We start from the raw sequence: 25,071 nt of genomic DNA, 5'->3' as shown, positions 1-25,071 counted from the left end.
GTTGCAGCGAACACTGTCTACCAGAACGAAGAAAAATTCACTGTTGCACCTGACCTAGAATACTCGCGTCAGCTGCCAGTGTCGTGTATTATCACGTCACCTGAATTATTGATTTCATTTTTATCATTTTTTCAACGTTTTATTCCGTTGTATTTACCCGTGTATATTTGGCATAGATAATAACAGTTTATTTTTATCATTTATTTATCTTCTTGTTTTCTATTTTTCTTTTTTTTTCATTATCGTATCTAATGGTATGCACGTGACACAGGCAATGACGGTCTGTTTTGTTGTTCGTCGAAATGTTTGGTTAAACTGTTTCAGGAATACTCGATTAATTCACCAATATTGATACTACTTCATTAATGGTTAACTAATCAGGAAATTATTCGGTGCCATTAATTTTTGCATTGGAGATGAATGGATTCTGGATTTTTATAGCGATGTTGATTTTCTGGTATGTGCTTGTATTCATTTGTATTGCGTCTTGGTTGCGGATTTTGTGTATTGATAAAGAGCAGAAGCAACAAATATATATATATATATATATACATAAAGTTCAATGAATTCGTCAACTGAATTATAATAATATAATACATATCTATATTTATACAATAAAATTCCAGTAAAATTATATAATTATTCTGCAAGGTGAAACATTGATACCACTGAATTTTTTAACTATATAGATGGAATGAAATTAGAATTCATATATTAGTGATATAGTAATATAAATATGAGCCCATGATAAAGTTGTAGCAAAATGTTAATTTCATCTAATGTCCACCAAAATCACCATTTTTGTTGATCATTCAATTGTTTATAGAATTTACTACCTGGAATGTCTGAGTAGGCTCAATAAATATTTTTTCGCGTTGAAAATATTAAATATATATTTGAAAATGTTTTTTATTTACTCGTCTGTAATATATCACATCTTCAATATTAAATTCATCTCAATAATCCGCAGTCAGACTGTATGAGCATTGATATTATGTTATTATTCTGTCAATATTTATTTGTGATATATATTTGACATAGTTTGTTTGTTCAGTCTCAACTGTGGATCCTGTGAGTTTGTAAAACGAGAATGTAAAGTCAAATCCTTTAATGCGTCAGTAATTCGAGTATTGTGCCTGTTTAATATATAAATAACAAGTAAGAAATTATTTACCATTAATATACAGAAAATGATGAATTTTTTTCATTTCAATCAATACTATTAGCAATGAATAACTCATAATTCAATTCGGTAATTAAATTTTCTAATTATTTTTTCATATGAATATTATGCAAATACATGTTGGAAAATTCATATTTATTCCGACTTCCATAAATTAATTTCAACGCGTGCGTAAAATAATTTAATCACCGCAGGTATCCACAGTCTGATTGAATATTTTGTATTTCGTTATTATATAACTGATTATTTCGTTTTTATGTGTATTGCTGTATATATTCTCCATAATTCCGTATGTTGTTTTGTTTTATTGTCGTACTGTGTCTCGAAAAAATGCCATTAGTCTGTTTCAGCCACCGACGTGTTTATTGTATGCTCCAATTCGTCACGTATTACCATAATCCATTCAGAAGTGCCCAGGTAGACTTGGAGAATGCTTTACGCTCTTTGATCATCGCTAAATCTTTGGTGGAACTTTCACGTAAAGTTTCCTGCTGCATGAAACTACCATTAGGATGTGGAACAGTGGAAACTATTTGGCGTATATATTTCTCTTATGAGAACTGGTAATGAATTATAAAATTGTATACCTTTTTGACATATTCTTTTGGAATATTTCACTATATTTATGAAATTAGCAGAAAATTATCTATAGATACTAAAATTATTTAGAAACAAATATTAAAATTACTACTAAATAAATTTTGAAACTATATATAAATAAATATTGAAATTAACTGTAAATAAATAATCTGTCAATGTCTTCAAAAATATAGTGAGATTTTCTATTCTTCTTAATCCTTAATTATTAATTATTTTATACATATAAATCCCATTGAAAGATTACTTTTAAATACATCAGAAGGATGAAAGTTATTTTTACAACAGTTTTTCAACTGTTTACTCTTTCTTTTAAATTTAGCAATCTATAAGTAGTATTAAGAATGAAAGGAATATTTCCTCAATTTTTTTCCACGTATTTGTTTTTTATTTTACTTTGAATATTCTTTAAACGATACTAGAAATAAGAAAAACTCAATAGTTTCCAGATTGTTTATTTCATTTTATTACACTGATCGGTATTACAACAATGTTAGAGTTGAGAAAAATATCTTTATAACTATTTTTCAAGTAATTGGATTTTATTTTGTATTGAATAATCTTTGTACAATATTAGAAACAAGGAAAACAATTCCAACAGTTTCTCAGTTGTTCATTTTATTGTATAATTCTGACCACTCTTAAAACAATGTTAGAAATGAGAGAAATATTTCAGTAATTATTTTCCAAGTGCTTGTTTCCTATTTTCTATTAAACAATCGTAAATCCATATTACAACTGAGAAAAATATTTTCCAAGTTTTCGTTTCCTCCTTTTACCCGAAATTATTCCAAAAGAATTATATTATCGACAGTGGAGTAGAAAATAGTTCCAGAATCGAAGCAGTCGATCCACCATTAAAAGAAGGAAATGATATTTCTTGTTACCGTGCCGACAGCGAATGCAAAATTGAACGTCATTGTGCTAGGAGTGCAGTATCACCGAAAAACTGAAAACAATCAAACTAATCAAACTTCGATTGAACGCATGCCGGTACCAGTTTTCAGCTGGTAATAGGTTTCCTGCTGGCTCCGAGAGCCAATCATTGATTTTTCAATTTTGACTTTTTCCCTAGAGAACACTGCCGCGACAGTGAACTTCTAAAAGAAGAGAAGAAAGTATCGTGTCCCCGCACAGGGACGAATGAATTTGCAAATCCGTCGCGAATAATTGAGAAATTGCATTGCTAATTGGAATGAGAGTGAGGGGCATTGCTTTGTGTGCGAAACAGCGAAATGCTCTAGTACGCATGTGCAGGCTGCACGCCTGTACCTATTCCTCTAGAGCCCTGGAGCCTCCAAATATTCTTCGTGCCCATTTGAATTTCAAACGTCCTCCATAAAGTTTCAAACATTATTTATCAAATTTGGTGTATCCACTGTTAACTTCAATAATCTTTCAAATTCCACCTCTGCTATTTTATTTTTCAAAAACGAAAGTTCCATTTAGAGTCTTAGTAACAAAACTATCTTCTAAAAGCTTCCACTGAAATTTCGATTATTCATCGAATGTTTCTATTAAAAATATCTTCGATCCTCTCACATCCAATACAAAAGAAACTCCACTTCTCACAAATCCGAAAAACAGCAACCGAAGTAATTCCTACCTCCGTACCGAAACTTCCGAGAATCACGAATAAAAAATACAACTTCCCAAAATCGAAGAACTTACGAAAACAAATCTTCCCAAACTCAGCCCAAACAAAACCGTTTCCAAAAACCACGCAGCTCTAAAGTCTGCACCATGCCCACTACACTCGGCGGAGTTCCATTATATTCCTCTCATTACCATCCGCAAAGAAAAAGTCCAACTCTCCAAGCTCTGTTCATATTGCAGAGACGCCAGCAGCCGTTGGCGAGTGGGCGCTAAGAAATTCATGAGGAGCGATTCCCTGGCATCCCTGGCCCGCGCGGGACTGCTAGACACCCGGACTAGCCGTCCCTGGCCCTCGGAGAGTCTTGTGTCCCGCATCGAAGGCAGTGCTCGTCTCACGATGGGACGAAGTCGCAGTTTTTCCTCGGTTTTCGCGGTCCCCGTGGCGAACGACGACGAGTCATCAGCGGGCCGGTGTTCGGACTCGAATCATTGACCATCCTTGGTGCCCGCCGTTAGAGGACATCGTCGTCGGAGCAGCGTCTCAGCCGAAAAACGGTGCCTGCCAGTGCGACTGTGGGCGGTGTCAGGTTAGGTTTTAGGGTAAGTCGCAGTAGGGTTCATTGACAGACCTCGATAAACGTTTTTATTTGCCCCCTTTGTTGACCCCTATCGATCCATCCCCTAGGCGAATGTTAATCCTATTTTTAATGGCCGTTAGCTCCAGCAAGTTAGCTCCCCGAGAATCTTCACTAAATTTTCATCGCTGGACAATAAAACGTTTGCCAGCCGTTTGTTTATCTTGTTCGAACTGGTCGGTGGCTGTTTGGTCTTTTTTAATATTGCTCGCTGGTTACGCTCGGGCTGGGGCGGAGTTGTAATTAAGTTGCTATGGTTGGCCAGCTGCGAAGTGGGCACAGGAAGTTTACGAGTGCTCTGGCTGGATGCGTGGGCGGGTGTTTACGTCGGGGAAAGAGTGAATATATTAAAAAGCGTTCATGTTGTGCTGGTGCTACGGGGTCGCAGTTTCGGGGGTGTCGTCGGGGTGATGCAGTGTCATGATTTCGTTGGGGTTTGTTTAGAGGATTATCTAACGGAGTTATTTAATGTTTGTTTGGCGGCGGTCGGCGATGGGGTGAGGCGCTCTATAAATAACGGGGTTGCGAGTGTATAAATACACGAGGATCATTGACTATATAAATAAATAAACTGTCGCCAGTATAAATAAATTAGTATGATTGATCCTCGAAAATGCTTGTTATTTCGTTGTTTGATTTTCTTTATTTCGATCGAATATTCGTTGGCAAATATTCATTAAAATTGTGTTATAATATATCGATTGCAATTAATACTTACGTCAATTTTGCTTCAACAGTAAATTTTCTTGTTAGTCAACATTGGTTTCTTTTATTTAATTTCGTTGATCGAATATTTTTCCAATATTGCTTAGAATTTTTTTGCTGGAATATTACTTGAATACTGATGTTATTTTAAGAATGTTTTTTATTTTATTTCATTTTTACTTTGTTGGTTTAATAATGAGGTAATCTTGTGTAGTGGTCGGGTTGTTGGTAAACGTCCGGCGTTGAAAAATCAATGGGGAAGTTTCTTTGGCAGTTCCGAAGTGGCGTAAATTCTGATAAAACTGGCTCAACTTCTCCTAGATATTGTTGGAAAGTTTCTACTCCCCCCTTCCCCTGGATACGGACAAGGATGCCCTAAGTTATAATCCCTGGAGCACACTCGATGTTAAAGCGTCTCGTTCCGGAGCTCCACACCACTGGGGTTTACACTTCCGTGGACTAACATTTGTTAATAACTCGCTCGGAAAATTCTAACATACTTCTGCTCTTGTCGTTGCACTCGTTGGTATTTTTGCCACTCGAGAGTCACGAGGTTTTTTGTGGTCAAAGAGATTTTTTAACATCGCGGGACGCTCTAGTAATTTTTCGTCAGTTTTTCCTCTACTACTAATTCTTTTCCAGTAATTCCGATATGAATGAACGAGGAAATGTCGAATAATATTTGTTCCACTCTGTAATTCAATTTATATTTATTCATTCGATCACTGGTCTCGTCAGAATATATACACTAAATAATTCCGTTAAATTATATTACGATTCTTTTGCATTTTTCATTATTTGTACATATGCGAGCAGACGTAGTTAGAAAGTTCAAGAATTCTAAAATTTAATCACTCAAGTGTTCAATTGTTATTCAAAAATTGTTGTTTCAAAATGCAAGAATTAAATTATTATAGAATCGAAGAATTCAATTGTTCTAGAATTTATACTTCGATATATTAAAATATTTTGGAGTTGCAATATTCAAAAATATAAGAATTCAGATTTCAGAGAATTTAGCAATTCAAATATTCGAGAATATTACCATTCATATATTCAAAATTTTAGGAATTCAAATATACACAAATTTCGGAATTCAAGTATTCAAGAATTTAGGAATTTTAATATACAGAAATTCAAATATCCGAAAATTTAAGGATTCTGCTATCTAATAATCTAAGAATTCAAATATCCATGAATTTTAATTATTACCCAGATTAAATCCAGAAATGTTGCACAAACGATACAAATAGTATAAGGAAACCGTGAACGTATTCAGGCCGAGTTTCACGAAAGCTTGCAAGGGTTTGACATTGTCAGGATTTTGTATGGCGTGACTTTTAACTTTCAATCGACGCGAAGGAAACCCGCCAAGGGAATCCCTTGTTCTCTTGAGCGATACTAACGTGTTCGTCTGTTCAGCGTTTTCCCTTTGTCGTTCACCGGCATTCCGCAGGGTCACTGAAGCGATGAAAAATCCCAGAAATGGGTTAAACTCCGGAAGAAAGCTCAATCCACCGCTTTGCGTCGCACTTTATTCCATTGTTTTCCGTGGCCAGAGTTACGCTGTGTCTCGGGCCACTTGTGACGAGTAAAGTTGCCGGTAATTAGATTCTTTTGTTCCGCCCTTATAACTGTTACTTTCTGCCTCTACTCCTCTATCTCTATTTCTCTCGGTGTTTTAAGCATTCAACAGAGACCGTCTCGTCTAGGCAACTGAGTGAACCGATCTCTCAAAAGTTTTTTAAAGTGTACCTCTAACGTTGTAAATTGAGGTTCTTCTATTTCTTAATTGCTTATTTGTGTTTTGACACTTTCTATTCCGGTGATCCTTTAGTGATAATTATTTTTCACCTTTTTTGTTCGTTACGAATTTATCTATTCTAGTTGTTAATTATTTTCTTTTAGTTATTGTTTATCTTTTATCGCTATTAATTATGTATTATCTTAATCATTAATTTTTATATTATCTGCTGAGTGGTTTCTCAAAGATCATTAATCAATAATTAAGCATTTTCTAAGATTTAATGCAATGATATTTCTTGATTATTGTGTTGAAAGAAAGTCATTCGTTTATCAGAGAACTGGAATATTCTGTTTATTATTGAATCGTACAAAACTTGATATTGGATATTAAACTTTGTAATTAGAGTGCACCAAATTAGATGGTCAATAGTAATTAACTTTCAATTGCAAAGGTTTCAATTATCCATTTACATATAAAACCTAAACATTGAAAATATATTATAATTAATAGAACAAAATTCTATTTAAGAAAACAAATACATATAATTTATCTTGCATGGTTTTTTTCCTATTCTAAACACAAATCCTTAACATTACCAAAACGGCTGCTTCCCTTAGCAAAGGCTTAGCATCATTTCCAGGAATCACTAAAACTGCCAAACGATTCAAAATGTCCCTTTCCTGATTTCCTCTTTTTTCAACTATTGAAAAGATAAAAGCTGAATTATGAGTCAACGAAAAGTCTCGATAGAACCACTCCTGAAGTTCCTGCAGAAGAATTTCAAGAAATCAATTTAACTGCTCGGTAGTTTTAGCGTTAAGTTACTCTGTTAATGCTATCCGAGACTAACACGAGGAACGTAGCCATTGAACGTCACCGTTGTTACCCGCAAAGGAGTTCGGTGTCCATTAAATGACGCCGTTAACAGTTCTACCAATTATAGTTTGATCATTCGCAGAATATACTCGCGAGTTGTTGAAATTAAATTAGTCCAGAGGAAAGTCACTACAATTACTATTAAATGGTCAACCGAGCGAAATGAACGCGGAGAGCACTGGAACGGTTCATTTCACATCAAAGATTTCGTAAATGGCTCTCGAGTGGCATAAGGGCCCGGGTGGCAATCCACTTTATAGTCGGAACGTGTAAAGCAGCGGGTGATTAAATGCTGGCGCGGAAAGAGTCCGTTTAATTCTGTCACGTTCGCTGTCGTCGCAGGAACCTGCATACAGTTGGTATAACGAATATAACGTATGGCACAGTTGAACCCCGATAACTCAAACTTGTACAATCGTTGATCGAAAAGTTACTGCCAGCATTGATGTCATCTTTTAGAGGCTCAGCAGTGAATCAGCCGTCCGATTGTTGTCTGGCCGTTTCCGCGTATTAACTCTGGTTAACTCCGTTTAACGAGTGTCACGTTATCTCAAAACGCAACATGGTACCAACTTTTTCAACGATGGATTATTTATTTTTTCAGGGGAACATTTAATTCATCTTCGTTACGCTGTAGTTTTTCGTTAGAATATACTGGTGATGCATTTCCTTCGCGTTTGTTAATTATACTCGTTATCTTTAAACGTAATATGGTACTAATTCTTTCACCGATGGTTTATTTATTTTTTCAAATGATCGTGTAATTTTTCTTGTCGTTGTAGTTTTTCGTTAGAATGTATTGTAGATGCATTTGCCCTGAGTTTCTTGAGTATACACGTCATCTTCAGACACAAAACGGTACTAATTGTTTCAACGATAAATTAACAATTTTTTCGTTTTCCTTTCATCGTAAACATAATTGTTTCATTGTTCATAATTCGATAGACAAAGCAGAAAATTTCCAGTCGAAAAAATTAAATCGCATTTATATTTGTTACATTCTATTAAAAATTTTTTTATTAGTCTTTTATGATATTAGAGCAAGAAGTCAATCATTTTTCTGTGTATATTTAATAACTTCATAAATGTTTATGGAGTTTTATAGTTACATAAATTTATTATTTGCCTATAAAGATTATTGTCTGTAATATGAATCTATAAGTGATATATTTTCCGTGAGGATATTATATTCTGTTAATGACATTCTTAATACATTTTCTCGCTAATAGAAGTTACTTCATTATTTTCTTCTATTCAGCATTAATTACATAAATTATTGTAGTACCTTACACGCAACTATATACCGGTTCACGGCTGTAATTGTGATGTGCATTCAAACCTTCATTAAGAAATCTCGAGCCATTAATCACTGACGTTTAAAAGACTATTAAATAACCCTTACTAGGTGAAGCGTTAATCGATTACCCTATCGAAGACCGTCCCTGTAATAAATCTCTTCCTGCAGCACGCGCTGAAAAATTGGAAACAATGATAAAATATGTGTTTTTTTCCACTACGACTCAAAGATAAATGAATTGTCGGAATTACAATCGCAGCGAGGGCAAAATGTAAAAATATTGCCAGGGATTTAAATGACTTCCGTCAGAGTGGTACTTAAGCTTAATTAAAAAATTACTAATTGTAATTGGAGTTGGGGATTAAAAAGTAAGCATTGTAATCAGGTTTTATTTGGAAAAACTAATTTAGCTGTGTAATTGCTCGACACAGGTTCCATGTTTCTCTTAAACGTTTTGTTGACTTAAAAATAATGCTCTTCCTTTATTTTAATTGCTTTTGCAATTCTGATTTCACTGAGTCCGAGATATTCATTTTATTGTATCTATATTAAATCTATGTTGTGATTGAAATATTTATTATATGAGTTTTAAATATAAATAAACATTATACATTGAATATATGTATTTTTATTTTAATACATTAAAATGTTTTGCTATTATTAATCTACATATATACGTAGGACACAGAGATAGATATTTCGATATAAATATTATATACATATAGTACATGCTATTATAAACTTCAGTTTAATTGACTATCATAATTCGACCCTTTTAATTTCGTATTAGAGCTATAATTATTATGCATCTGCTAATATTCAACGAAGTGAATTATTCAAGTATAAATCACGGCCTTTGGACTATCATTTCACAGAGCGTGGAGCACTGTTTAAGTGATCTCTATTTGGAATTCCGTCATTTCGCCCGTAATAACTTGATAATGTCACCAGTGAGATAAATTCATACGTGATTATCCACTAGATTACACCTTGTCTCTAAAATTCCGCTGTTTCTGCCGTGCCGTTTCACATATATCGTTGCGCTTATGATGGCTGATATAGATTGGACCGTTATCAAAGATATCGTCGTCGTTTCCGTGATAAATTGGTCGACGTTGCTCGCGCTTGTGCCCCGTCGGTGTTTCTCTCTATTTGTCTTCTATTCACTTCTGGAAACTTTATTCTATTTCCTTTTCTGGAAACTCACACAAGAGCCACTAATTAAAGGAAATATTTACACTAGTCGATCGCCCACTGCTTTACACACACACACTCCATAATTTTTGACTTCAGTAGCACATCTTTCTTCTTTTCCTACACTGTAATGTAAACAATTATTATTTTCAAGATTTATAACCTACGGTTGGAAGTTTTCTATTTAGTATTTCTTTTTTTTGTTGAGATTAGACAATCTGTTTCTAGAGAAGCTCTCTTTATTTTATTATATCAAACAAAATTTTCTCTACCTTTTAATTTCGTTATTATATTAAATACTACTTTCTTTGCCTTTGCAGATATTTTTTGCAACAAATTCGTTTACGTCATACGTTTCTTTAATTAATGAGAATATTCTTTGTTTATAATATTCTTTATTTTAAATATAATTTCCTTTGCTTCTACCCTTCGTCGTCAAAAAAAATTTTTTTCATTTTAAATTCTCTTATTTCAAGAAGATATTCCTTGTTCATGAATTTCGTTACTTTAAATACGACCTCCTTTGCTTTTAAATTGCTTCGTTTAAGAAAAAACTATTTTTGCTCATAAATTCTTTTATTTAAAGAAAATATCCCCCGTTCCGAAATTGCTCTATTTTAAGTTCAGTTTTTTCTTATCTACAACGTCGTTTGAAGAAATATTTACATTTGACCGTGTATTCTTCTATTCAAGAAACAGTTTCCTTACGCATAAATTTCTTTACTTTGAATACGATTTTCTTCACTTCTAAAGATCCTCATTTCAAACATAATTTCCATTTGCTCATAAATTCTTCTGTTAATAGAAAAAATTCCTTGTTCCTAAATATGTTCATGCTAACCACAATTTTCTTTGTTAGGTGACTTCTGCATTGCAATTAAAATTTTTTTGAATTCTGACTTTCTTCATTTTAAATTGTAGACACGTCGAATAAGTTCGTACTGAAGTGTTGCTGTGTGAACGCTTTGGGAATTCCCTGATCCGGTTGCATCGATAAGGGTGCGAGTTATCTAATCTAAAGGGCGCGGGAAGCAAAGCGGGGCGAAAAGGGTGCACGGCTGATCGTGTGCATGCAACGGGCTCGTTAATCGTCTTCAGCAAGGTCGGAAAAACAGCGCGGAATGAAAAACAAATCCAGGTCGAAATTGTTTCGTGTTAGTTCTATCCTGCAAAAAGTTCTAGCGGTTTCTGCAACTTGTTTCGCCGATAAATTGAATTTCGTTGTTGATGAACAGTTCACGGTTGAGTGGGTGGATATTTTTTGGCATTAACAAGATAAAGATTTATGGACAAATTGTGTTACTGAATCTGTTAAAGATTTATATAATTCTTTAGCACTTTTTGAAATTGATTATTTAGTATTTGATATGTCAATTACGTGAAAAGAATGCAACTCGTGTTTATTTTTTTTAATATTTCTGAAGTAATGAATAAATGTTAAGAAATACTGAATGGATGTAACAAATATTTTTTACTATAGATTTTGAAAGATCAGGTGTACTTTTCTGACAAATTATTAAATCAATTGAGTTGTCAATGTATACTTTCAAATGTGACAGTAGTTGAAGTAAAATTTTTGTAAACGTGTATAGCAATTGATATCAAGAGATTCAAGTCATTTATTTTAGATTTTTAATGGTTTAGTTGTTACAGAAGCAAGTAGCTTGAAAATATTTAACAAAAGTTGACAATTCTCATCAGTTAGTTTTTAAAATAGAAAGTATACAATTTGAATCCCAGAATATAAAATAGATACTTTAAATTTTAAAATAGGAAATAGATAATTTATATTTGAAAATAGAAAATAGCTAGCTGAAATGTTAACATGGGAATTGTATAATTAAAATTTTTAAATATAGAATAGATAAGTTAAAATTTTAAATATAGAATATACAATTTAAATTTTTACATGTAGAATAGATAATTTAAATTTTGAAATATAGAATATATGATGTTGATGTTAAAATATTAAACTGACAATTTTAATTTTAAGATATACAACAGACGAAAGTAATATCAAAATGCCAAGAATTTGATTTTTCTTCCTCAATTCTGGATTCCAAGGTTTTCATTGTAATAGGATTCCCAACGAGATATTTCACTAACTAATTTATAATTACACCGAGTGTTATCTGGAAGGATTAAAATACTTCTCGTGAATTTCATTTTCATTATTCGGATTGTTTCAACTTTCGGATGCGATGCTCAGGTCGGTTCTCTGCAACATTTGACCTAAATATGAAGATGGTAATGAAATAATGTAAGAGCAGTAAAGTTCGAGTAAGAATGGATAGTTAATCTGTCTGAGCAACCCTTTGTCAAGGAATTAGCTACGTTTCTTCTGTACATGGATGAAGTAGTGAAATCACGTTTCAATTAGGAGCAGGCAGTTTAAATAGAAGATGGTTAATGAATGCAATTTAGGAGCGGTGCATTTGCCAATGATGAATCTTCGTTTTGCTTCTGTTCAAGCAATGATTAAATTACCATTGAAATGAATGATCTGCTCGTTGCGCAAACGGAAGATGGGTAGAGGAATTATAAAAGGTCGTTTCTGCAGCGTTCCTCCTTTTTTGTTGTAACTGAGAAAGTAATTAGAGAAATACTTCATCGTTAACTCCTACAATTAATATTGCAGTAATTAATGGGGCAACGCGTCTCGTTTATTATCCTTGTCCGTATTTATTCTGAACAGTCTGGTTTCCATGCTGTGTCATCCTGGATGATGGATCTTTATTGTAACTAATCACTCTGTTAATCAGATGATTAAATTATTAATTAAGTAGACTACTGATGTTTAGGTTGTTTCCCATTTTTATGAGTCTATTCAGAGATTATATTTTGTGATAGTGTTTTGACTGTAACTATAATATAATGAATACGAAATAGACTAAATGTATATTATACTTATTTAGGAAAGTTTCAAAGTAACAGTATAATATTATATATAAACATGAAATTCGACAATATCTTTATACGTTGTACTATCTAATTGTTTTATAATATTATAGTTCAATATTTTTTCATATTTTAACAACTTAATTTATTTTAATATAATATCACCTCGGTATTATTAAATACTGTTTTATTACCTTTTTTAATATTATAATAACTTACTATTGTGCAATATTTTGCTATTCGTCAGAACTTTTTATAAGCTATAAATATTCCAAAATCATTAGTTTACAAATCTTACAATACCTCTGTTACTTAATATTACAACAACTTATTGCTATACAATCTTTTACTATTCGTTTACCAATAAATTATTAGTCATAAATTATTTTACTAATATTTTAGTAACTTGCTGCTCTACCAATATGTTACTATTGATCGAATCCTATTATAAGCTACAAAACTTAATTCACTTTAATATAATAATACCTAAGTATTATTAACACGTTAAGCGCCACGAAAATCTTAAGCGTTTTCTCATAGATTTTGTCTTTTGTAGCAATGAAAAGTAGGAATTATTATGAAATGTTTGGCGTTGCTACGTTTGCGTTACACTATTATCAACTTAGTTGCCTTATTAAACATTTTTATTTCAAATCGGTTGTCTTATATGTCACGATTGTTTTTTAGTCATTCAGAAACGTCAGTCACCAGTGGCTGACATGGCGCTTAACGTGTTAAGCATTGTAGTATTTCATTATTACTTGTTTCTTAATATTATACTAACTTGCTGCTGTACAATATTTTGCTATTCATCAGAGATTTCTGTAAGCTACAAATATTCAAATAACACTGTACTAATTATCATTCTATTAATCTCTTCATATATTTTCATTGTTTGATTTTTTCACTTTTAGCCAGAGTGAAACTCACAGACTTCATGATGGCGGGGCTAGGGGGTTGCGTATCGACGATGGTCGACGACGAGGAGCAAGAGGAACTCCGTTGCACAGGAAGCGACGTCGAGATCGAGGAATACACGGACACAGAGGAGTCGCCATATGTCGCTTATCAGACCACAGATAAGCTGTTCGATACGGACCGAGTGGCATGGCAAAAATTCAGCTTCGTCGCTACCCTCCTGGCCGTGGTTGTGTCCATTACCTTTTTGATTATCACCTATCCCCTTTATCTGGAGAGTGTCAGCACCGTTTCCAGCGCGTACACAGGTGCCTAGCATGAATACACCTGATAATTTTAATTGTACTCGTTCAATACCTACGTTAATTATTCCCTGATGCAATCTGTATCGATTGTTCAACTGCACTATTTCAATTCTCTTGGAATTTATTGCGGATTATGAATAGAACTATTATTTTGTCACTTGCGATTGGTTAAGTATATTTACAGGACTTAAAGTTTCATTATATTAGTTATTTACTGGTACTACCGAACATTTAATATGATCGATATGTAATGCCTGTAGAAATTGAAGCAATAGGTTATTTTCGCTTTTTTTGGACATTTATTACAGTATTGAAGTGAAACTATTTATTTTCAAGGTCATTTCGAATATTCAGTGCTTTTAAGTTATCAATAATTGTCATACAGGGAACTGGAAACCAGCCATTTTAACTGATACGTAGTTCTAGTGTTAATAGTTTGGTGTATGTATAAACTATATTTATAATTTTGTTATCTGGAATGGCATCAATGTTGTTACTACGTTGTAATAATAATATTATTTATTCAGTATTTAAGGTGCAAATTATTTATATGGTAATATTCTAAATATAAATAGTAATAATATTTCAGTAATATATTACAGTAATAATAATACTATTATTATTTGTTTATATAGATGGAGTTGAATTAATTTCTCTATAGCAAAATTAGTTCTTTTCGATTTGTTTATATATTAATATTACAAATATCACTAGCAGTAGGATGTTAATAATATTTCACAACAATAATAATGACAAAATTATTGTTATTCGTAGGTACAGATAGAGTACAATTAATCTCTCTACATTAACGATACCCATATTTCACTGAAAATTGACCTGTTCCATTACTCTTGCAATTTCAGGACTCCTTTTTACCGCCTTGAGCTCCACATGCATTCTGGGGATAGCGTGTTTCGTCGTGGGAAGGGTATCGCCTCCGCCGGCGTTAATTCCCAACAGTATGAGAATCAAGATACCCCGCTGCGCTCTGCTCAAAATAAGTTTCGTCTACGCCCTCTCCGGTATCCTGATCACCCTCTGCTTGGACCAGAGCAGGGTGCTCTGTCATCTTCAGGACCCCATCAAAGGCATCACCCTGGTCTTCTCCCTGGTCTATTATTTCTTCTTCTGTCGAAAAAGTAAATCCCCCTGGCTTGAATTTCTGTTTTTCTTTTTTTATTTAATTCTTCGCCCGTAGAAGCTATTATCTTTCTCTTCGACGACGACGAGCGATCGATCTGTCTTTATCTGCTTCTAACGACTGGCTTTCGGGAATCGGGACAAGTAGTCATAATAAGGAACGCTTGTTTCAGTGATGAGCTTGCAGCGGATCTTCTCGAGCACCACGATAATTGTCGGACTGTTCATAAGCGTCGACTACGGGCTCTGCGATGAGTTTCGTTGCAGGGGCAGAGAAGTTTCCGCTCATACGGCCAGCGTGAGAGGATCATGGGGCGTCAGGGCCATTTGGACGTTCGTCTATGTGGGCGCGCTAGCTGCGTTCGCTATGTTCTTCACTTTGTTGGAGGGCCACTATACTACCGAAGTAAGGAGTCGCTTAGAAAATATTTTATGCTGAAGTTCACAATGAATCTTTCGTTAATTCTTTAACACTAGATTTATAGACGTTCATTGTAGAATTTCTTGGATTTTTTTCTAGTGTAACTGGGTGCTCAGTGAACTGATGCTCATGTAGGTGCTGAAAATTAGAGATTTAAGAGCGAAGAATTAGGATACGTGTAGTTGCAATCGGCTATATACAATAGGTTATAGTGTTTCATGTCCGTCAGATTGGCGAGTTCAGCGAATCCAGTGTTAACTAATTAACTGTGGATTTCAGTTTGAATAATCTCTAACAGAGGGTGTTATAATATCAAAGACTAAAATGTATACTCGTCAGAAGTAAGGCAAATGCATCTATAATATATTCTAACGAAAAATTACAGTCAAACGAAGAATAATTACACATTTATCAGAAGAAATAAATAATTTACCGTTGAGTAATCAGTACCATTTTGCATTTTAAGATCACGTGTATACTCGTCCATCGCAGTTAACTGGTTAAGGACATTATTCATTTTTTGTTATAAAAATACTTCTTCATTGTTACCAATAATCTTATTCCGAAATTGTTTTCTCATTTTAGCAACAAAACATGTGTCAGATAGTGGCGAGTCAGCAGAGTTCCTTTCTTTACACTGTGTCACGTCTGGTGTCATCAAGGGACATCAGACGACGGGGTTCTGAGGAAGAAGGAGGACGCCTGCTTCACGTGACAGATCCTGACCCCACCATCAAGCCGAAACACATTCCAAAGCCTCCAATTTTGGAGACCCTTTTCTACATCCATCTAATTGCATTTTTCGCCATCTTGTCCATGTGCTGGCTGGACACATTGCCGGGAATAGGCAGGGTGAGTCATTGTTATAACTGTTGCTCACCCTTGTCTGATGAAAGAAACGACGTTTGATTAAAAACTGACTAACATTAATATTAAAGATAAATTAATGATCTGATAAATAGCATTTTAAATATATTGTAGTAAATAATATATTATCTTAAATATATTATAAAAAGTAAATAATATTAAAAAAGAAATACTAAATAATATTAATAAATAAATTCAGTCAGATTTTCTTCATTGGTTAATGGTTCCCAGCTTTTTCTTGAAGATTTACTTATTCTATACATTTCTATTGAACAACAAATATAATTTTATTCGTTGTTTCTAGGGTCTGTCACCAGTGGAACTCTACCAAACACTAGAGCATGGCCTGACGTGCCATTTCAAGAATCCCGAGTCCTGTTCCAATATAGCAACCCACGGTTGGACCTTTCTCATCGCGTACACAGTGTTTTCCATCTCTGCGCTGAATTTCCTGTCAATGAACGAGAGTGCCGTCTTCACAGTTGCCACAGCCACAGTCTCTCTTCCATTATCTGGCATCTGGTGGAGTATTTACAAAATGGATATCGGTGTTCACGGTGGTAAGCTTGTTCTCACCACTGTATGTCTTACAGAAATCAATTGACTTGAATGGAACATTATGTTAATATTTTGAGAAATCCTTCAGGTTTCATCTCATGGTCACCCGGGGTCACTGGAGAATTAATCTGCGCCCTCCTCGGTCTGCCAGTGGTCCTCCTGGGTCTTGGCCTCTTAGTGAGGTCGCACTTCCGAGATTCCCAGCCATGTTACCTAACAATGCAGCCACCGGACGTGCAGTACGAGCCATCTCAGAGATGAATCTCCAAGAGATAATCAACCGAAGATCTCAATGTCACCGCCCTTGAGGATTCTTCTGAAGCAACGTTATCGCTGGCTACAAGTGTCTAATCCTGGAGCTTACAGTCACCTCGACATCACTTATGCTCTCTTTGGTCTGATGTCAATGTTTTATAGAAAGTACGATAGAAGAGAACATTAAGGAGGGAAAAGGTGAAAAGAGACAAAGACATGCAATCGGATCGAAGCTCCAAGATTAAACCACTGGAAAAATCGTTGTGGAGACGCTTTCAGAGATGATCGAAGTTGACTGGGAGCTGACCTAATTAATTCTGAATGCAACCGCTGGCTCAGACGTGGTCTCGAGCCAGCGGGACGAAAAAAAGCGAGAGCTTTTGCTCGATTGAATCGATTGGACTAGTTTTCCGGTCGGTGATCTCCGTCTCGCTCACTCCCGTCGACGAAGTTTCGTCTCTGGAAAACTTTCCTGTAAAGTTGTGATAGGTGATAGGCGGTTGGGTCGTGTGGGTGGCGCTTGTAGGTTAGGAGGGGTTTGGAGGCGACGATAATATTGATTATCTCTTGCACACGAAACAGAACAAAAGGGGAGCGGAGAAGGAAGGAGAAACGCGATCGATGTTTCCTATGTATTGCCAAGGCGCGAACATCAATCCGTCTAGCCGGAACCGTTATTGCCAATTTATATTTTATTTTGATAACGAGATATATTTCATATTTTCGAGGCCGTTCGCGGATTACATATGTCGTACAACTTACGTGTTAGTGTATGCGAGCGCGCGTGCGTGCGAGGGAGAGAAACAATAAAATACAGAGACACAGAGAATATTTTGTACACGTGGCTAGGACACGCTCATCGCGTATTAGGTACAGGCGCAATTTTTCCATTCGCCAATCGAGAAGTCGTAACAGTCCTCTTTCTGGCGGGCCACTCATGACTTTAAACTCTCTAGCCTTCTTCGGGGACGTGTGCGGTCTTTAGTTTCTTTGTTTAGGGGATGGTGTTTATTAATGCCAATTATACCATGAGGTTTTTGTCGTAATTAGTTTGTGTACTCTAGCGTTGTTCGTAATTAAGAGATGTTTCTGAAACAGTATGGCACTGTTGGAAATGCAGTTCTTGAGCAAAACGTAGAAATTAGTGGTGATATTTTGCATGTTAGTTGACTATTGTCCATGTGGTTTGGATCATCCTGCCTATACTTTATTTTTTATTTTGTTTGTTTTACTGACTGAATGATTATACTTGACTCTGAACCACTGGGGAGTAGCGCATGATTGGGTCAGTTTTCTTGGGTTCCACTTATACCTACTGCATGGAGACTTGTTTTACTGTGTGCTGTGTTTGTGTGTGTTTTTGGTGCTTGTGGTTCATTATGGTTTCCTAATACTGCTTAATTGTCCAACTGCTTCCTTCCCTGCTGATTCAACGAATTGCGTGTCCAACGTGACAGACATATTTCAGGAGTAATCTTTCATTAATCGTGTCACTATTGAACATAACATATAAATATCAGTCAATACTTAATCCACACACGTCTCACATTTAGTCTCTGAACTGTTAAGACTTCCTTAATTTTTGGTAGCTCCGCTATTGTAGATCCGAGGTAGACGATTTAAGAGCATATTTCTGTATAGTGTATCGTTTCTCGACTTCTCAAATAACTGCTCCTCCTTCTCCCCGGTCTGATACAATTTCAAATTTAACACGTTCGCTGCCAGCGTCATGTGGTTCTATTAATTGTTATTCCAAATTTGTTCCGAGGAACAATTAATTCTCTTCCGTTTAATATTGTAACGCGTAGTACAATGTGCAGAGACTCGAGATTTCTTCTCTTGAATATTATGTATATTTTGTAAAAAAAAATGTACTTTATTTGACACGTTGACTACCACAAGAGTTTTTAGTTTCTATAATATGTATATCCTTTTGTGACAATGATGAAATGACATTAGAAACAATTATTCACGATTTTATGTCACAGTACAGATATTACATTATAGTGTAGTTATTTATGTTACTCAACATCTTTATTCAACGTCAATTTTTCTTATCATAACTGTTCTCGAGGAATTTGGAAGTTCCTGTCATCTGATCAGTAGTGGTTGTCAACGTGTTAATACAATATTGTAACAGTGGAGACTGTTATCGAAACATATGCTGGTAGCGAATGGGTTGAAAAAAAGGTATACCCAATGCTGAAGAGAACTGTCCGCGTATACAAGAAATCAAAAGTTCAAAGTAACGACTCAGAGCAATGAACGAACGAAACGTAATTCGTGCCAAATAAACTCGAGTGCCGAACTCGACCGTAGCCATTAAGTTACTCAGCCCTATGATAACCGTAATTGAATGTTATATTCGTGTCGCGTCGACGTAGAATTGTTGTTGAGCGAGGAACGTAGCAAAAAGGTGAAAAGAAACCAGAAAAGAATGAATATTCGTTGTTGGAAGTAACGTCAATCATATTCTATTCGGGGAAAGCTATACGTCCACAATTTTTTACGACAGTTGTAAACGATTCCATTTAACTAACTAGAGGCTACGATAATGACGAGAAAACAATAACAAACGTAAGTAAACTTACTACCGCTGTCATTAACAACAGTATAGTCTCAACATATAATCGTATTTATTAATGAGAGACAATGTAAGCAAATGGTAACAAACTATATATTATATATACTAAACTGTTTCAACATGTAGCGAGGATTTTTTCAGAACGGAAAAAATTCTAAAGTTTTATATATATTAAAAGTCGAAGCGGGAAAAGCCGGTATTTTAACAGCTCTGAGTTGCGCGCATAAATACATAGCCGTAGCAATTTGTTTGTTAACCTCTTCTCTTATAATATCGTGCCACAATCACATTCGACAAACTCAGTTGTTATTTATATATATTTGATCCATATCATATTTTAATATTCTTATCTATTGTCAATGTTTTAATTGTTTTATTATTAATCTATTCATTTTGAAATCTATTAATTAGACTAATCAATCTTTTAATTGCTCTATCATTATCCCATCAGTGATCTACCATTAATTCATTATTAATATTTTAATTGACCCATTATCAATCTATGTATTAATCCTTTCACTAAACATGGACACTGAAGAAGCCTTATATTTCAATCTACTAAATTAATACGAACAAATCAATTCCATCGAACACTGTTGTCAAAGATATCATAGGACAAGGGGTTTAAAGAAAAGCGTCGCGATTCCGCGCGTCTTTCCCGCTGTTTTTACTGCGTACCACGCGACGGTCAAGTCACCCAGGCCCGGTCGACATTGTTTCACAGAATGTTGTTCAATCTCGCGCTTGTTGTTATTGCCAAAAATAAAAAGAAAAATATCCGGTCGCATGAAAACGCGGGCCACGTCCCCGTTTCCGATGGCAATTTATTTTTTTATCGGTGGGCCTCGGCGGGTTGATCGTCCCATCTGAACCGGCCGGGTCACTCGTTTTTTTTCCTCGTTGTATTTTGCATGCCAACATCCCGGTCGGTTGCAGTGGAATATTTTTATAATGGGACCGTAGCGCGGTCCCAAACGGTTACAACGTGAGCTGGGCCGCGATGCTCACGCGGAAGCGTTCCCGCGTATCTTTCAGATAGACGCTTTACAAACATTGAATACTATTTACCAGCGATCTGCAGTGCCGTTGTAATTCTATTGGGCGTCTTCCCGGATGTTAGGACGAATATTTATATTTTACTTATATACTATTTGTAATTTCTTTTTCCTTTTCTTTTATTTTGTACCGTTATTATCGTTACTCTATTTTATTTTTATTTCACTTATTATTTCTTTCCATTTTATTTTTATTTTACTCTTTATTTTACTTCCTTTTTAGAGAAAGCTACAAATGTTAGTACTTACGTGACACACGTGTAGAATATAATAATGTACATTAACGTTATATGTACTCGTATGTAACGTACGTAATTTGTATAATTGTTTAACGATACGTATATATGGTGGATATACTATATATTTACTTTATATGACGTATGATATGTAGTTTGCAAATATGTATACAAGTATGTTGTATGTAATACGTATATATCAGTCATTCAATTTATTAGGCTGTGCAGAGAGTCTTCTCGTTTCGTTTTTAATATGATGTTTATCTATATAGTTAAGATGATTGACGGTTAATATATTATTGACATGATATAGATATATTTAATAGAGTGAATATTCTTGTTGAATTTCCTCGAGTGGTGGGATTACTTTCTTGCCAAGCTGAACTATGTAGGCTAAGAGCATGTGTGTCACATGGGAACAAATAAATTCATTTTTTAATCGTTACACCTTTAGTTCTATGTATGTTCATTTCGTTTGTATTTATTGAACCGAATTAAAACTGTATTTTGCAGGTGATTAGATTAAGTGATTCTTCTAGTCTGATTTCAGTTTTCCTTAGAGGTTCAAGTGTAGCTTTAGGTTGGCGGTACGGACACGCGAGTGATTAAAAGTTAGCTCAAAGTGAGTCGTCCAAGAGCAAAGAGTACCTCATTGTAGAGTGACAATGGAAAATGTTTGTAGAACGAGCGCATTGCCGTCGCCGGTATTTGGATTCGTTATTACGCTCAATATACTTACATACTGTATTCAACTATTATGTACCGGATTATAAATGTGTTAATACGTGCATATATATACTTATATAAAAGGAGGTGTTTCTTAATTAAAACCCATCCGCCTCTCATCCCGTCCTCGTGTCGTAACAAGATCCTTTAAGCCACTGGCTTCGAGGAGGGTACACGAGTTAATTAAGCTGCGGCCACTAGAAACTTCGAAGTGCAGCCAAACGTGTTAAGCATACCTGGAGAGTACTTACACACTTTTGAAAAAAACTCATAAAAACCATTGTCCAATATAGTGGATTTTCTTTTACATTGTGTTCTTCTTACAGGATTATTAATTAGTACAGAAAGGAATTGTTATTTGGTACAGTTCTGTATTGTTTATACATTTTTGTGTACACAATATAATTAATGATGCGTGAAATGAGAAATTACAGACTAATAATTTAACAACATGTAAGGTCGCATAAAAAGATGAGGTTACTTAACAGACATGTGTATCATGTCTAAATGATTTTCTCAAGATTCTGAAATATTGATTAATATTTATATTAAGTATTTAATAATATGGAATATTAATTATCTTCCTGTTAGACTAAAGTTCTAGTGTTTCATATATGATAGTGCATTAATATTTATATACAAATTTCTTATATACAATGGAGTGAATCTATTATTAACCCTTTGCGAACGAACGTCGACATCTTGGTGATATGAAATGTTAATATTTGGAATACTAAGTTGCAAACGAATGATTTACTCACTTGAATAGCAAGAGATCACTGTATAGTTTCCTTTTTTTCTATTGTTTAAGTATTCGAGGTATAATTTAGTTTCATATGTTGTCAGCTTTGTGCACTTTAAAAGAGTTTTCGTCCGCAAAAGGTTAACATTGTTGGTAATATATTACAAGTGCTTATAGTGTAGATTATATATAACGTTATAAAATAACTTGTTCAACATTTTCCTTTCTAGCTTGAATACTTACAACTTCAAAACTTGCAATCTGGCTGTTTTGTGGGTGTCGCCTATTCTTTCAGAGAGTTTCCTGCCCCCAATAATAAAATCTTCGTACCTTACCTCGCGTATAGTCTCAAAATTTAGTTTATCGGCAATTCGTTGACTGTAGTTTGACAAGAACACGCCGAATATCAATTTTGGTATCACTTCCTCATTGACGGTCTCATTGTCAATAGGGCTTCTCTTCGTGGTGCCATTTTCAAGGCCTCTAGCGAATTCTATGCATTTCTTCACGATCTCACAACCGATTCCTCTACCTTGGTACCGTGGATTCGTGCCTAAATAAAATAATTCCATTGCACCGTCAACATTGTACTTCTCAAAAATGTCGACGCTGCTTTCCAACTGTAATGAAAAATATGGCAAAATGAAGTATGGCGTTCGAAATTATTAGAGGAAATTAAAAATAATTATTAGCTGCATTCTAAGCGAAACAATTTCAATTGGATTTAATAATTCTTTGAATAACTATTGTTCTCTCTCTTATTGGAAAATACGGTTTTGAACAATATTTTATAAAGGTAAAAAATATTAATATTTTGTTCGTATAAATGAAGCTACATTCTCCGTTATAGAATTTCTACGTCCATTTGAATAATGCGAACACAGCACTATCTAAGAAACTGTCAGACAAGAACTACTATGAATATCTAATGTTGATTCTTCAGCAGTTTAAAATTTTCCAGAGTTAGATAACGGAATGTCGTCTGTTGACGTCGTTATTATCGTTCGTGTTACTGTATAACTGTTTCTGTTAGCCTATTTCTTCGCATTATAGTTTACATTATTATCTTTATCATTTGTCAATCACTAGATTCCTGACAATAGATCAATCCATTGACAGATAGACTCCAGTCTATATCATTCTATTGATTATCAAAAGGAAATCATTCGAAAACTACTGTGTCCTCATACAATTTCAATTAACTGACAGTAAAAAGTCAATTAGCATCAATCTAGCCAATTAAACCGTGAGACACTTACGTCACCGAGAAACTTCACTAATTCCTGGCACGATTTCTTCTTTAGATTTTCTCCTATAAAGTCATCCAGTGGGTCCTTAACACCTTCCCTCGGTCTAGCCTTCAATCGCATAGGAACATTTCGTCAGAACTAATCCTCTCATTAGGTTCGAAGTAAATTAGGACTTGCATGTATCTTAGTAAATGCCACAGCTCCCAGTTCCCCGGTTTGTTTGTCAACAGCTACGATCGTGGAACCGTCCTTTATGATTTCTCTGAAGAGTAACTGGATCTCTTCTGGAGCACCTGGCTCTTCGAACATCCCCATTCCTATCGCTAGGCACTCCTGCTTCATGGTCTCCGCCTGGATCATCATTGCCTCCTGGATTTTGTCCTTGGTCATTAACTTGTAGTCCAATTGACAGTCATTTTGGGACATGACGGATTGTACTGTGAATGTTCATGTTACCATTAAGAGATTTAAGGGACTTTAATTAATATAATGAAAATTCGTTTAAATATTAAAAGAAATTTTTTTATTACCAACAATGGGTATTAGAAAAATTGGAATTGACTATAAGTTGAAAATAATTATTAGAAATATTAAAATTGTAGATTAATTAATTACTGGAAACGTAATATTATATTGCACTTAGATGATGGTTAGGAACATTGAAGTCATTATTAACTATTACGATTATTAGTGAATTTGAGATTACAATTATTTCGAGTTATTATAAAAATTGAAATTACAATTCCCTTCACTCATCATTGTGAAAATTGAAACTACCTCAAGTAATTTGTCGATATATTAAAATTACAATTATCCTCTATCATCGCCAGAAAAGTTGAAATCTCAATTGATTCGAATAATCCGTAAAACCATCGAAATGTCAACTGTCTATAATAACAGTTACAAAAACTTCCATCAGAACTAGATCAATATATCATCAATTAAATGAACATCTACGTTCTTTGGTTTCTGACTTTCGCTAATAATTCCCTGTCCGCATTACATTTCGTTATGTCAACATAAATCACTCGGTTCACTGGCATCGACGGCTTCATCACCCAAACGAATCTCGCCCCATGGTATCGGTTACCTTTTGTTATGTGTGACCGACCACGCTCGCTAATGGACGCCGAATAAGAAGCCAACTTCTCCCGGCGTCAACTAGTATGCGACTGGACTGGCGATGATCCGTTTGCGCGCCTATTCCGCGACACAATGGAACTAGATTCGAGCCGGCTAATGCACGCGGCACTCGCACAGACACTATCTAGCTGCGTCGATGCTGT

The 25,071-nt window shown here is 34.8% G+C and overlaps 2 protein-coding genes across 4 annotated transcripts in view; one reads left to right on the top strand and one right to left on the bottom strand.

The window, feature by feature from the left end:
* Nucleotides 1-21,084, top strand: part of LOC116426027 (uncharacterized) — a 26,715-nt gene extending 5,631 nt beyond the window's left edge. For 2 of the 3 annotated variants that reach the window (XM_031974465.2, XM_076364854.1), the window contains 9 exons: nt 325-457; nt 1,524-1,746; nt 3,617-3,976; nt 13,643-13,954; nt 14,815-15,090; nt 15,265-15,497; nt 16,098-16,364; nt 16,684-16,939; nt 17,026-21,084. In XM_031974465.2, the coding sequence (XP_031830325.1) occupies nt 13,666-13,954; nt 14,815-15,090; nt 15,265-15,497; nt 16,098-16,364; nt 16,684-16,939; nt 17,026-17,198 (1,494 nt within the window). In that variant the 5' untranslated portion in view covers nt 325-457; nt 1,524-1,746; nt 3,617-3,976; nt 13,643-13,665 and the 3' untranslated portion in view covers nt 17,199-21,084. The remainder of the gene's footprint in view (nt 1-324; nt 458-1,523; nt 1,747-3,616; nt 3,977-13,642; nt 13,955-14,814; nt 15,091-15,264; nt 15,498-16,097; nt 16,365-16,683; nt 16,940-17,025) is intronic. The other variant, XM_031974466.2, reaches the window with a different exon arrangement.
* Nucleotides 21,034-25,071, bottom strand: LOC116426032 (uncharacterized). Its single transcript, XM_031974479.2, has 4 exons — nt 24,876-25,071; nt 23,963-24,222; nt 23,795-23,893; nt 21,034-23,155 (listed from the first exon to the last, which is right to left on the bottom strand). Exons 2-4 carry the CDS (start codon nt 24,209-24,211, stop codon nt 22,775-22,777), a joined length of 729 nt encoding a protein of 242 aa, XP_031830339.1. The 5' UTR covers nt 24,212-24,222; nt 24,876-25,071; the 3' UTR covers nt 21,034-22,774.

The sequence above is a fragment of the Nomia melanderi genome, chromosome 2, assembly GCF_051020985.1.
Source record: "Nomia melanderi isolate GNS246 chromosome 2, iyNomMela1, whole genome shotgun sequence".
Classification (NCBI taxonomy): domain Eukaryota; kingdom Metazoa; phylum Arthropoda; class Insecta; order Hymenoptera; family Halictidae; genus Nomia; species Nomia melanderi.
Note: the sequence above shows the minus strand (reverse complement) of the source record. Positions and strands in the feature narration are given on the sequence as shown.

Excerpts from the sequence above, each read along its gene's own strand:
- LOC116426032 (XM_031974479.2), bottom strand. The coding sequence starts at position 24,211 with ATGTCCCAAAATGACTGTCAATTGGACTACAAGTTAATGACCAAGGAC. Across the intron at positions 23,894-23,962 it reads TGGCATTTACTAAGATACAT|GCTAGACCGAGGGAAGGTGT; the intron begins GCAAGTCCTAAT and ends ATGCGATTGAAG. Across the intron at positions 23,156-23,794 it reads TAGTGAAGTTTCTCGGTGAC|TTGGAAAGCAGCGTCGACAT; the intron begins GTAAGTGTCTCA and ends TTTTCATTACAG.